This window comes from Paramisgurnus dabryanus, chromosome 21, assembly GCF_030506205.2.
Source record: "Paramisgurnus dabryanus chromosome 21, PD_genome_1.1, whole genome shotgun sequence".
Lineage (NCBI taxonomy): Eukaryota > Metazoa > Chordata > Actinopteri > Cypriniformes > Cobitidae > Paramisgurnus > Paramisgurnus dabryanus.
Window position 1 is genome coordinate 17,621,088 of NC_133357.1, and position 13,689 is coordinate 17,634,776.

General features: G+C 36.6%; 1 protein-coding gene and 1 long non-coding RNA gene across 2 annotated transcripts in view; one reads left to right on the top strand and one right to left on the bottom strand.

The window, feature by feature from the left end:
* Positions 1-458: 458 nt before the first annotated feature.
* Positions 459-9,714, bottom strand: LOC141281333 (uncharacterized). Its single transcript, XR_012335582.1, has 3 exons — positions 9,320-9,714; positions 916-1,066; positions 459-824 (listed from the first exon to the last, which is right to left on the bottom strand). It is a non-coding gene; the product is annotated as an uncharacterized lncRNA (long non-coding RNA).
* A 1,635-nt stretch (positions 9,715-11,349) lies between these two features.
* Positions 11,350-13,689, top strand: part of LOC135775642 (dynein axonemal heavy chain 12-like) — a 36,176-nt gene continuing 33,836 nt past the window's right edge. The window contains exons 1-7 of the mRNA XM_065286027.1: positions 11,350-11,462; positions 11,632-11,843; positions 12,161-12,242; positions 12,849-12,875; positions 12,999-13,188; positions 13,357-13,420; positions 13,528-13,686. Coding sequence (XP_065142099.1) covers positions 11,644-11,843; positions 12,161-12,242; positions 12,849-12,875; positions 12,999-13,188; positions 13,357-13,420; positions 13,528-13,686 — 722 coding nt within the window. The 5' untranslated portion in view covers positions 11,350-11,462; positions 11,632-11,643. The remainder of the gene's footprint in view (positions 11,463-11,631; positions 11,844-12,160; positions 12,243-12,848; positions 12,876-12,998; positions 13,189-13,356; positions 13,421-13,527; positions 13,687-13,689) is intronic.

Genomic DNA, 13,689 nt, shown 5'->3' on the forward strand with positions numbered 1-13,689 from the left:
TGCCAAGATTTCTAAACACATTGCAGAGTGATCATCCTGCAAATCCTCTGCAGCCCACATCCAGAGGCTCACAACGGGTTTGCCAGCCCTGCCTCCTACACTCTTCAACTTGCTCCTGGTACTTGGCGCGCTTTCTCTCATTGGCCTCGTCCATGCGCTCTTCCCAAGGCACAGTGAGCTCCAACAAGATCAGCTGCCTGGTGGAATCTGAGATTATAATCACGTCTGGACGAAGCCTTGTGGATATTATTCTGGTTGGAATCTTTAGCTGTTTTCCAAGATCCACTTCCAGTTGCCAATCAGTGGCAGTAGTGAGAAGGCCAGACTTTGCTCTGGGTTGTGGAAGGGCTTTCTCCGCAGCTCTAAGAAACTTGATGCTCCTTGGATTGTGGTGGCCTTTGATGGTGTTGATGGCTGTGGCTATGCTCTCAGCAACTGCCTTAAGCACCTGGTCGTGGCGACAGGAGGCAGGAGGGTGTCTCAATTTTACCCCAGATATGAAGGTTTGCTGGACTTGGTAGGACATCGTAGACAGTTTGGATTAAGAACCTAATACAGTGGAAGTCTCCTTTCCAAATGTCGGTCAAAGTGATCTTACATTGCCGAACATTTTCCCATTTTGTCCAAGCTCCTTGTTGTCCCATTCCCACCATCCTGCTGGCTCTAACTTCCTCCACACCTGCCCGCACTTCCTCCTGTACCAGATGTTGACGCTCTTTGCCTTGAGCATTGTCGACTCTTGTTACCGGGAAGTACCCAAAGCCTGCACGCCCTGTTGCTATGGGCCCCACCAGTGCCTTTTGGCTCAGCCATGACTCAGCCGCCTATAATACAAGCAATGAACCATTTAAAATGTAATTAATAATGAGCTAGTTACTTTAGACAGTATGTCATTAGCTATATCCAGTAAAGTACTATCTCCTCCAGAGCTGCCCCCTCCTTTTGATCCACCACCCTGAGTCAGGATCAGCGAATCAAACAGTATTTTAGTCTGTCGAAGATCTTTAGAGATGTCCACATTCTCATGCATACCAAACACTTCCGGATGCTGGTTAGACGGCAGGTTCTGTGGAGCATACACAATTCATTGCATTTATTTCTTGACAGTAAAGTCCTACCTTGATAAATTCCACACAGTCCTCATAGATTGATTTTGGAGGAGCATAATAATTGCCGCTGGGGGAAGTAGCGTGGGTTGTCGATTATATCTTTATTGTAAAAGTAAGCGAGGATTGTCATGAGCAGGCGACGATCCCAGTCATCTGTTACACGCCCTCCATAGTTACTATTGGAGAAAATGTATTTCTTATTACATTTTCTAATATTTTATGTTACCATTTATGAATGCATATTCCTTGGTTTAGATTTATGAATGTACAATCATTTGCTTAGAATCATATTGTCTTACTAGCTACTCAGAAAAACATGCCAAGGTCAAATAGTGTGTAGAATGTTCTTTTGTCATACGACCTTTGATTACTGCATATTCAAGTTGAATCATCAAGTTACTATCTCTGTTTTGATAGAATGTAGTCAATCCTATTCTTTTAAAATGTGTGATGTTGTTACCATTGTGAAGGTCTGTGAGGTTCGACCTTCGGAATGAACCAAACCAGTGATTAAAACCTAAATAAATACAGTCCGCAGAGAAGCTCAGATGGAGAGACAGTTGAGTGTTTCCTGATGAGACATCTCAATCTGGGTTCTCCCTGCAGAATATTATGCACCCCATTCGTGGTCTGAGTGTGTCTTATTTTTGTTAAGGTTCATAAGTATTTTAAACCTGACATTACACTCTCCAGTCAGATACGTGATGGCCTCAAAATGAACCTCCTCATATTTGAAGGATCCTACCTTAGATCTTCACGTGCAGAATGTTTTTATTATTGTGTTTTTTTTAGTTTATTTCTAATCATTTATTTACATAATCATTTTAGAATCATTAGTTATCCATATAATTGTTTATTTGATTCTTTAATATTATTTTATCATTATCAATTTCATTATTATCATTTTTATTATTACATTATTGTTTTATTCATTTATTCATTATTATATTTTTATATTTTATTATATAATTCATTAATTCATTGTATTTCTGTATTTTATATGTCTCATGGTGGTTCAGTTTCACATTTGTGAAGTTTCAAGACCTGTTCTGTCTGTGAATAAACAGAGATAGATAAAGAGAATGTTTATGGAAGCCCAAGGTCTAAGGGATGTTGCAGCTGAGCAATTTTGGATATAACCGTGCATGCTGTATTCCTGGGGTAGACGAGGTTTGAACATTGAGGCATATGCAACTGAATCTGCTGTCCATCAATAAAACTCTGTTCAATTTATCGTCTAAACCTTCGTCTCACGCCTCTGTTTATGCTCTCCTTTAGCAATGATTGATCAACCTTTAAACTGACAGATGCCTGTTAAACAAGTAAATGTATATTTTCTGACGTGATCTGGCGTCCGGGGCTGGATCTTTTTTTATTTTGTCTGTGGTGTGGAGACCAGATCTAACAGTTTTGGCGTCACGGAACAGGAGGCATGCGACACTGGTAGTGACATCGATACAACCAGATTCAGATTTTGACACAGACAATGATGTTTGTAAAAAGGTAAATCATGTCCTTTGTGAGTTCAGATGAGTATTTTGGTTTTGCTACTTCTATGCTTTGCTTGGCAATGAAAATCTGCCTTTGCAAATGCCATTTAATATACCATGATATATTCCATTTAATTGGACAATGTTTAAGGAAGTTGCTTTTTGAAATTTGCCATGTATAAACATAACAGTTAAGGGACAGGATTATAAATTTGTGGTTGAATTCTTCCAAATTAGTGTTAAGATTACAGCTGCTATCAACTGTCTGATTAAAGGAAAGGACTATTTCATTAAGCTCCACAGGAGCATATACAACCACTGAATATTTTTCTAAAATTTTGATGGTCAGAGTAAGTGGAGTAAGTTTATGATGGTCAAAGGAAGTAGGGAATGTCAAAACCAAGATCAGTTTTAAGTGTTTGGAAGCTCTGAAAGAGATTTAATTTTCTTTATTGGTCAGACATGGGTTCAGCCTAGTTTCAGTCAATCTGTTATGGACAGGCAGGAAAAGTTTAAAGAGGTTCTTGGTGAAACTTTGAGTAGTGAACGTTTAACTGACGATAGAGCTAAAAGAGATGTTTGGATAAACCTTTAGGTTAACATCTATTAACAACTATTCAAGAGCTGAGATATTTCTTTTTTGGGTTTATGTAATTACAGCCGTTTGACTGGTAATTAAAGGGTATGCAGAAAAATCACAACCCTTAAATAATTTGTTAAAAGGTAATCCAAAGGCCCAAGACTCAGTTAAGTGGACTTCTGAAGCCAACATAGCTTTTGATGGATTGAAAGAAGCCTTATGCGAAGCTCCTGCACTTGGCATGATATGATCACAGAAAGTCTTTTACATTTTATGTAAAGAAACAAAGGGGTTATATGACATCTGTTTTAATACAAGAAGATCGAAATAAGCCTGTACTGTATGGGTATTATTCACAACAACTTAACTTTGTTTTACAAAGCTGGGGCCGTGTTTACGAGCGATTCAGGCAGTGTATTTGGCCTTGCTTGGTCAAAAGATAACCATTATCTGCCATATTCTGTTTATGCTTTATTATCTTTAGAGAGAGCTGCTCGTATGACATTGAAGAAGGCACACCATCAAATCCAGCTACATTACTTGGTCCGTCTGAAGCAATTCCAAACAGCCATCACTGTGAATGTGTAGATATTATACAAAAATTACAGTAAGTGTTCTTAGACAATTTGCCACTTAAAAATTCCAATTTGAATTTTAAAATGATGTTTATCTTTTGTGGACAAAGAGGAAAGGCAAAATCATAAAAAAACATGTGAACATGTGAGAGGTTTCCTGAGATGTCCCAGGAACAGGTTGCGGTAAAAGCCCACCTGAAGGGAGATTCTAGTGAGATTAAAGGGAATACCTTGCTGACCAGGCAGCTACGGTCGCCTGCCGCATGAACGGTAGAGGAACTCTTACTGCTCAAATGTGTCATCTATGGTAACAAACTACTCACAGCTCACAGACATAGCTGAGAAGCTGATTTTCAAATTCAATGCTCCAGAAAGGAGAAATGAGAATGATTTGAAAATAATTGCAAATTGACAGATGACAATATTTGGACATTTTAACACCAATTTGTAAATCCAAAAGTCTTTTCCTTAAGTGTCGGATGTCTAGGCGTTTTTCAAATGTGTTCACATTTTAATGCAAATTGGTGTGCGAGGGGTTTTAGGAAACATGCAAAAGAAATTGATTGCGGATGCGTAACTTCTCAAAATCACAATTTGGCACCCCAAATTCTATCAGTTGTAAGCAGAACACCTCAGGGCTGTTTGGTGAATTGCAGAGTGACTTTATAACATTACCCTAAATGCAAGGGTTATCAAAATATTACAATTATAACTGATAATTTTCTTGTTTGGTGTAAAGGTTTTCCTTACAAATAAAGGCTTTGCTGCCTTTATGGCTAATATGCTGGTTCGAGACATCATTCCAGATGAAATGAAACATTATTGTTTCTGATCAGCGTAAATACTTTACTGCTTAGGTATGTCAGGAAGTCTGTAGGCTTTTGGGGATTCAATGGCATAGCTGCCAGGAACTTCAGACCTTGCAGAAGTAAATTTACATTTAATGTCAGATTCTCTTTTTACATATTGTATGGCTTTGACTGAAGCAGTACAAAAAAGCTAAATCAGGTTCAGGATGCTGTAAAAATTACGGACAACATAATATTGTGCCAGGGCAAATTATTTATAAAAACTGACAACATTCAGGCCTAAAACCAAGATGGGACGATCCTTATTCGGTCCTACTAGGTACCCCTTCAGCAATAAAACAATAAAATTCTTCGAATAAAATTCAGCAATAAAATTCAACAATTAAACTCAGCAGGGAAGTTGCTAGGTAAACCTAGATGCAAAATTAGCTTATACTCCCAAATCTTAACTAAACAATCGAAATGCTGTAGGATGCAAACATGGGTGGTCCAACGCATTTTCCGGTTAGTAAGAGCATGACCAGCATGGCTGTTCTTAGCGCCAGTTGTGTGGTTGGCGTGCTGTTTGTTATTTTAGTTTGTTATTTTTGGAGCTACTCCGGGTAGGGATCTCCTATCTCCTAATTGGTACCCTCTGAAGACTAGCCAGCCATCAGTTAGATCGATGGATAGGTAGATAGGTCTGGGATGCATTGGATTGTCTTGCCCATAGGTCGACGTTCAACATTTAAGTTTTCAAGTTAAGTCAGTTTATGGATCAAACTCTAAAGGTTTCTATGAGAATCAAAACAGTTGTTTTCTATATTTTCTATGGGAGTCAAAACTAGTTATAGCAAGTGTCAAAACAAGATATTTCCTAACAAATTTGTTTATACAAAGTTGTTTTTTGGCCATGGAGCTCTCTTGTTTTCCTCTCTTTTGTTTTTGCTGAAAAAGTAAGCGTTATCATGCTGACGAGTCTCACTGGCGCCAACCTCCAGCAGACAGAAGTTGGAACTCCGCTGTATTTCAAGATTCTGCCGGAAGGATAGACTGGCGAAACTTTGTGGATTCCGATTGGGTGTCTTCATTCCATGAACAGAGAGACATTCTGAGTTTCAAGAATCACAACTGACACGGTTGCAAGTGTTGTCTTCATGATATGACACAGAGTCAGAAGTGTATTAGATGTGATGTGTGTGTCAAATCTGTTCAGAATGATTCATGGATTCACTCTAACTGTATGCACTCAGTATTTGTATTGGCTATTAATTAACATATGTACAGGGGTTTTGTTTTGAAATTTAAGCCACTTGGCTTTTATACAAGATTTATCCAGATTGAAACCAGGCCAGTGGGTCATTTTAAATTATGACATTGAAGTGTATGAGCCAAATTAACACAAACACAATGTTATTTGCTGTGTTGATTTCTATTCTGATTCACAATTCAGATCCATTATTCAATCCATGGTTAGAAATCACAGTAATCTTAATTCGGCAGTAACTCTAGCTCATACATACGCTAAGATTCCTAATATTTCCAATTGTTGGGTATGTCAATCTTCAAAAATCTACATCTGTATGCACGTCCATTACCGCGGTCTGATTTAATCTCCATCATTGAACAAAGTAAAATGGGTAACATTTGTAAAATTCTAATTGATTTGATAATCGACACCTCTATTCCATCTTTGAACACTCTAAGTGGTGCACCACAGTTGATGTTTTACCACAGTTGATGGTTTCCACAGTTGATGGTTTTGGTGATCCCCAGTTCATGGTTTTGGTATCAAAGTTGCAACCTTACCAGACAATTTGTTTATCTTACTATGCCCTATTGCTGGGAAGAGATGCTGAAAATGGCTGAAATTGTTAAAGTTTGAAATGGCCATAGCATAGGCATTTAGGGGTGGTAAAGAGTATATTTTCATGATTTTGGGGGGATTCTAGTTGTACCAAATCACAAGGTTAAGTTGGTGTCAAATGTATGATTATTGAACCACTGATAATGTAAATTTCTTACAGATGTGTTTTAAGATTGTCGATTATTCATGGGAAAGCAGTCTGCTATTCACAAGCAGTGTTTGCCTCTACAAAAAGTTATCCTATCCAAGTAATTCCTGGTATTTGCCTGCGTACAACAGTACTGAATCAAACCATCTATTTATTGCTCTAAATGTGAATTTTAAGGGAAAATTACAAACTAGAAATGCGTTTCCAGTTTTCCAGATGTGATAAAGCTCTTCTGATAATGACAAATGAAACACTAATGCTCCTAATAGTACACACTTCGTTTGTGGTAACAAAGCTTATCCATTACTTCCTAAGGGCTGAGAGGTCAATTGTTATTTGTACCTTTATCAGCGATGTGAGTAGTGTCAAAGGATTATGTGACGCAGCACTTAATCATGAGACATACTAAACATTTGATTTCTGATACTGAGAAATGGTTAGGAAGACTTATTCCATTCTGAGAAGTAACTGATTTACAAAACGAAGTACAAGCATTATTTGAAGCATTTGAGGCTACAGCGAACGCCACTCTCCTTTCTATTGCTAATATTTCGGACGAATTAAATGCAATTAGAAAAGTTGTTTTGCAGAATCGAATGGCGCTTGACATGCTGTTGGCTTCTTGGGGGGGGGGACATGTAATTGTAATTGCGGCCGAATGTTGCCTAAACATTCCGGAAGATTCTGGGAAAGTGGTTCATAATCTGGCTAAAGTTTCGCACGAAAAAATAGCTAAGCTAAATAAAAACCATGGTCTTTTCTCATCTGACTGGGATAAATTAATATTAGGACCACTTTGGAATCATTTAAAGATGCAATTTGTATTTATGCGCCGCTAGATGGCGCCAGATCAAATCAATAACAATGATGTTGTTTAATGGCGCTCTGAAGCAGCGTGGAATTATGGTATTTGTAGTCTTTAACTCAACCGCTGAAGGCCATCAATCAGACGCGAACGAGAAATCACGTTGATGGATAAGGTAATCAAGTCTTATAAATGTTGCGTTTGATGACATCGTTTACTTCATTATGTAACTTTATATGTGATGTTCAAAACGAAATTGTTAGTCATAGATGTTACACTATTAGTCCAAATTCGATGGTTAACACAGCACAGAATTAAGTTTTCAACTTACAATATACAATGATTTTTCACATAATGTATTGACAGTAAAAATCTTATTTTGAAGTGTCTTAAAATGACCATTTATATTGCTGTACAATACCTTTTGATGTGCATATCGTCCGCAGGAAGACGCGCTGATTACAATCTACACACTAATGTTGTGATCAATATAATAGCATACGTTTTTTGAAGGGTTACGAATCAAAACAACTCACCCATCGCGTAAAACACAAGCAGGATCAGAATATCGGTCTAGTTAAATGTTGTCGTGAAGCTCTCTCCATCCAGATAATGCAACAACAAATTGATCCTCTCTCGTTTTGTTCCAAACTCTTCTTGGGTCGTTTGGTTGGCCCGTACGCTTACGGGAGCTGTCTTTGCTGACACAACGAGCGGCAGACGGTAAAAAGTAATCCATAAGTCCATAAGCAAGCGTGTAGCCCGACAGGCGCTAACGCATAGTTCCGCATTTGTCCACGACACTGGCTCGCTGCGTGCGAAAACTCAAGGCAGTGACTTGTTGCCTCGCTGCCTCATGAGGCCATGACTTCGTAGGCATGAACGCAGCTCAGAGAAAGGCTTTCAGACGCACTTCAAAGGCAGCGTGTTTGAAATATAAACAGAGAGCGCCTTTGTGATAACTAATCACATATTTGAAAACTACAATACTAATTTCTCGCTAGAAATGCAATTAAAATGTGTAAAAAGTGAAAATATACGTTTATTTACACTAAATTTGTGCTCCAGTCGCTTCCTTGGCCGCAATTTTATTTTTTCGAACTCGACCACTGTTGTCATGTCGTTTTTAAGTTAGTAAAGGTGGTGACAAAGGGTCAAATGGATATTAACGTCATTGACAGGAGACTACACTGCCCCGTGTCAATGTTTTGAATGGCAATTTTCTCACGATTTACAAGTAGTTGAAAACATCAGATATTGATAGTAATCAGCTGGACAAAATATATAACACTGGCCTAGTGGTTTTTGGACATTTTACTGCAAATATTTTACAAATTGCACCTTTAAAAACCACTTTTGATAGTCCCAATTTCAGAAGTGTTGTCATCTTGCTCTTGTACATTGTCATAAAAGTGTTGATTTGTCTTATTAGACCAGGGGTGTCAAACTCATTTTAGGCTGAGGGCCGGATAATTTTTTTAAACCTTAGTGTGCTGATAATTGTGTTAATATTAACTAAACAAACCAATTAATTCGTTTTTTCAGCAAGAAACCTAGAGAAACACACAGCTCTGTGAAAACTACATTTCATAAGGTCACACTCATACTGTACATATTGTACACACAAATTTACATCTGTACAAAATCCACTGGCCTTAGGTTTAAAAGCCTTAATTTAACTTCTTTTGCATTATTCCTTAATGCCAAAATTATTTATAAACCATTCACTTTTCTTTGGAATATATTTGTAAAGAGAACTTTAGAAAATGAAAATGCTAGATGGGGCAGTGGCCCAAACCAAAAAGGGCACTAAGGGGGGTGGTACTATTATTATGGTTTTAATAAAGTATTATAAATATTATGTGTTATATTACTAGCAGTAGCATGTGATTATAATGGGAAATATAATAACAAGAATTAAAGTGTGACAATCTGCTAAATATTTAATATGATTTACCTGCTGGCTTGATGGAGCTTTGAATCCATGTTTGCAATGTTGAACTGCCTTTAGCAGCCTCCCTTTCCATTCTCTGTCTTTATTTTGTCAAGGCATTGGTGTTTTTGTCTACAAAGTGTGCCAACAACAGCAAATTTAGTGTTTATATTAACTTAGATCTGATCGGGAAGATTAAATCAATTAGACAAGTATTGTAACGTTAATACTAAAAATTAGGCTATTTTGTTGTTGTTGTTTGCTTGCTAAGTTGTTAGCACTTTTAGAACACCGACAGCAAATCATTACCGGAAGGAATACATAAACAAACTTACAAATTACTAATTCTGTTGTTTAACAACTGATTTAATGTAATGAATCTAACTGTTAATGCAACGGACTTCGGAAACTGTCGTCTTCGCTCTCTAGCCAGGCAGAGAGTGGACACAGAGATGCTGCGGAGCTGTCGGGAAAACACGAAGTGGATCACCGGAATCAGTGGATCTTTAGCGGAGCAGTAACAATAAAACAGCAAGATTTTTGGGCACCGTTTTTAGACTATGATCCGCGTTTTGCTGTTTTCCTCAAGTCCTTCATATTAAACGAACTAGACACCCGCCTGAAAGGGTTTTTAAAATATGTATTTCATATTTCATAAAACTGTATAAATCATCATGCGGGCCGGATTGGACACCTTTGTGGGCCGTATGTTTGACACCCCTGATCTAAACCTACGTCTCACGCCTCTGTTTTATGCTCTGACTCATTAACGATTGATCAACCTAACTGCCTGTTAAACAAGTAAACTCATATTTTCTGACGTGATCTGGCGTCCGGGGCTGAATCGTTTTTTATTTTGTCTGTGGTGTGGAGACCAGATCTAACAAAATGCATTTCTTATTTTACAACCCATTTGGCAAAAAATTGGCCAAAATATAAAGTATAAAATTTATAAAATATTAGTATAATATAATGTATAATAATGTATAAAATATACAATTATAAGTATATTTTTGCAGTTAAAAATATATATTTAATTTTAATATTTTCAATATTTAGAGATTTGTAACATGCAACGTTTTTCTTCCAATGCGACGTAAATATAAATGCTTTAAAATAAATTTCTTTTTACAATATATTTCAAAATACAAACATGGGCAAAAAAATATTTTGGTGAAAAATACATTTTTGTAAACATATTTCAAAATATTTTTCAGTACAAATATTTTTTTGCCATTTTTTATTATGAAATATTTTTAAAATATATATATTGCCGTATGGGTCTTTACTCTCTACAGGTAATGTGTTGAATCCTATGTTATCCTGGAACTAATAAACACCATTAAATCCTACTGGAATAAGACCTAAAACACACTACATGAAATGTAATGCATTGTAAATTGTCTTATTATGTCTTTGTCTTGCTGTAAAATCAATTGCCCTTAGGGGACATAAATAAATAAACAAAAAGAAGAAAAAATGGTAATGGTAAACAGATAATATGGTTTATAATAGAAACCATTAGGTTTTGTTTTGGCTCGTGAACGCCCCAAAACAGCGTTGTTGGTGAATTGCTTCCCCCTAGTGGTGTACAGCATTCATACTGTACACACCTGCATTTATTTACTCATCTTATAGCTCATCATCTAATATAATTTTTACACTTTTTAGTACATTTTAGCATACTGTAATATATTATAGGAAATACAACACTTTGCTAATGCATACTACAGCACTCTGCGCATTTTTTTTATCTAATGAACATACAATGCAAGTAATATGTTTTTTTTTTTTTTTACATGAAATCAAGTACTTAAAGAAACAAATACAATAAATGAAGTGTGTCTATTTTATATGAGTAATACATTTTGTATTTTCTTAGTGATTTGCAGTAGGCTTGTTCGACTTCATGTGGCGCCGCAAGAACTGACAAGCGGATGACATCAAAATACCGCGAGAGCTATTCGAGAAATCATACGGAAAACGCTTTCGCGGTACTGTGATGTCATCCGCCTGTCGGTTTTTGCGGCGCCAAATAAAGTCAAACAAGTGACTTTCATACCACACGCTTCTATGGAAACCAAAGTGTTTACGGAAAATGCAAAACTGGAAATTTCTCTCGGGCTAACAGATGTCGTATAGAGCAAATTAACAGCTACGAGAACAGGTAACAATGCAACCTCGTTTGTAACAACTCGTCAAAACCTATTTTGGTATGAACAAACATATTTGGCTCGGAGTTTGTTACCCATTTGCGTGCCAACATAAACATTGAGCCTACATAGGCTCGATTTTGAAGCACAGTGTAATATATCTAACTGAATAATTTCTTCAAGTCGTCATTCAAAATGCCTACCTCATCGGAGGCTTTTAAATCTAATGGGGCGGATGCTCTGAAGAGGTACAAAGCTTTACCTCCTATCCCAAGCATAGAGGTCGACGGTGGGAGGTCAGGGTTCAGCCTTCCCGAGCACAGACAGACCGTGAGGAGAAAACTCCTGCAACACAGGAGGAGCAAAGTGCAACAGCAAGAGATCCAAAGAATGATGTGAGAACTTTATTGTTCAGTTTAATTGTTGATATTATTTCTGTTGACTCTCTATCATTTCATGTACTACAAATATTTATTTTGTTTCCTATGTGGACAGATGCATAATACTTTTAAAAAGAATTAAAATAATTCTGTTCACACTACTTTTAGAAAACTAAACATTTGGGTTAACAAATGCGAGTCTAGCCTTTGTCACAAGATATTGCCTAATAGCACATCATACTGCTGAACACTGTGGTATCTGCTTCAAATATCATATTAACATGCTGTGTATTATAAAGAGGACACACTGTAATGGTGATATCTGTAATTAGAATTGACAGGGCAATGCAAGCTTACATAAAGGCAAAGGATGCTGGACCAGTGTCATCCCCTGAACCAGAGCTTCCCTCAACAGTATGAAACCTTTACTTGATCATTTTACATGGTTGTACAGTACCTCAGCATTTAATTTTTAAGCTATAATTCACACAATAATGAAAAATGTCTCATAATCAAGGACACAGATTTCTTTCTTCATTTAAACACAATAAGTTTTATTTTTTTCTTAAAAAGCATATAAATAAAATCCATCAAAAATAATCCAAACAAGTCAATTGGGTTAATAAATATGTTTTAAAGTGAAATGATATGTGTGTGAAAGAAAACCTTTAATATTTTGCACTTATTTGGCAAAATTATTATAAAAAACATCATTTTTTAAATCCTATTAGTTCTCGTGTGTCTTGTGACTATTTCAAGTCAAGGCCATAGATTTGGTTTTACTATTAGGGGATTAAAGTGTCATCTGTAAATATGTTTTCATTAATAACATGTTTAAACCACTGGACTTATTATAATGATGGGTTCATGTCCTTTTCAGATCATTTTAGGAACTATATTTATGCATAAAGTAACGCATATTTGTATAAAACATAAATTTGTGTTCAACTGAAGAAAGGAAGTCATATACACCTGGGATGTCAAACTGTATTTGTTAATGAAGTTTATATTTTTTTGTAGATGATCAGCGAAGAGAGGAAACAATATGTATGTTTTTTCTGTTTTTTTACCTTAGCTTTAATCATTATTTTTTGATTATGGTTAAATATATATTTCATCTCTCATACTAATATTTTTTATATCTTTACACCTCCCACTTTCCGCCTGTAGATGACCTACTTGCGTCTGAAAGAATGCGTTGAGCGAAGTCCTGTCGCACCCTTTCAACAAAAGTGGCTGGATGCCATGTTGGCCCGAGTATCCCCTCAGCTCCGCCAGGGACCCGGCAGACTAGAGCTACTGGAAGAGATATGCAGGGAGGTCAGTGAGAGCTATCTCAGAGTCATGATCAAGCACAGAGGTGAGTCAAAACCACTCCGGGTTTGCTTATTTAAAAAAATATATATACTTTTTTTATCTTTTAAATACAAGGGACATTTTCCAGACGCGTTATTTAAAAATTGTGATGAAAATGTATTCAACTTTAGTAAAATAATTTCAATTTTGTTGTTATTAATGTTTTTCATAGTAAATACTACACTAAAAGATCCACGATCACCAGATCTTGCTGAAGAAAATAATGCATCTGCAGAGTAAGTGTGAGGGTTCCTACAGACAATGTTTATTACATTTGTCCAATTGTAATAATTTGTGATGACCAAACAGAGCAATACTTAAGATCTTGGTTTTGCTTTGTCAGGATTCTAGATTTCTCCTGTCCATGGCATGACAGTTATGTTCAGAGTCGAAAGGAGATAAAGAAGAATCTACACATATTACATCCAGTCATGAAAAGCGTCCTCGATATTTGTTACAGCACATTCTCCAATCTGCTCCTCATTGATCTCTCAAACTGCAGGTA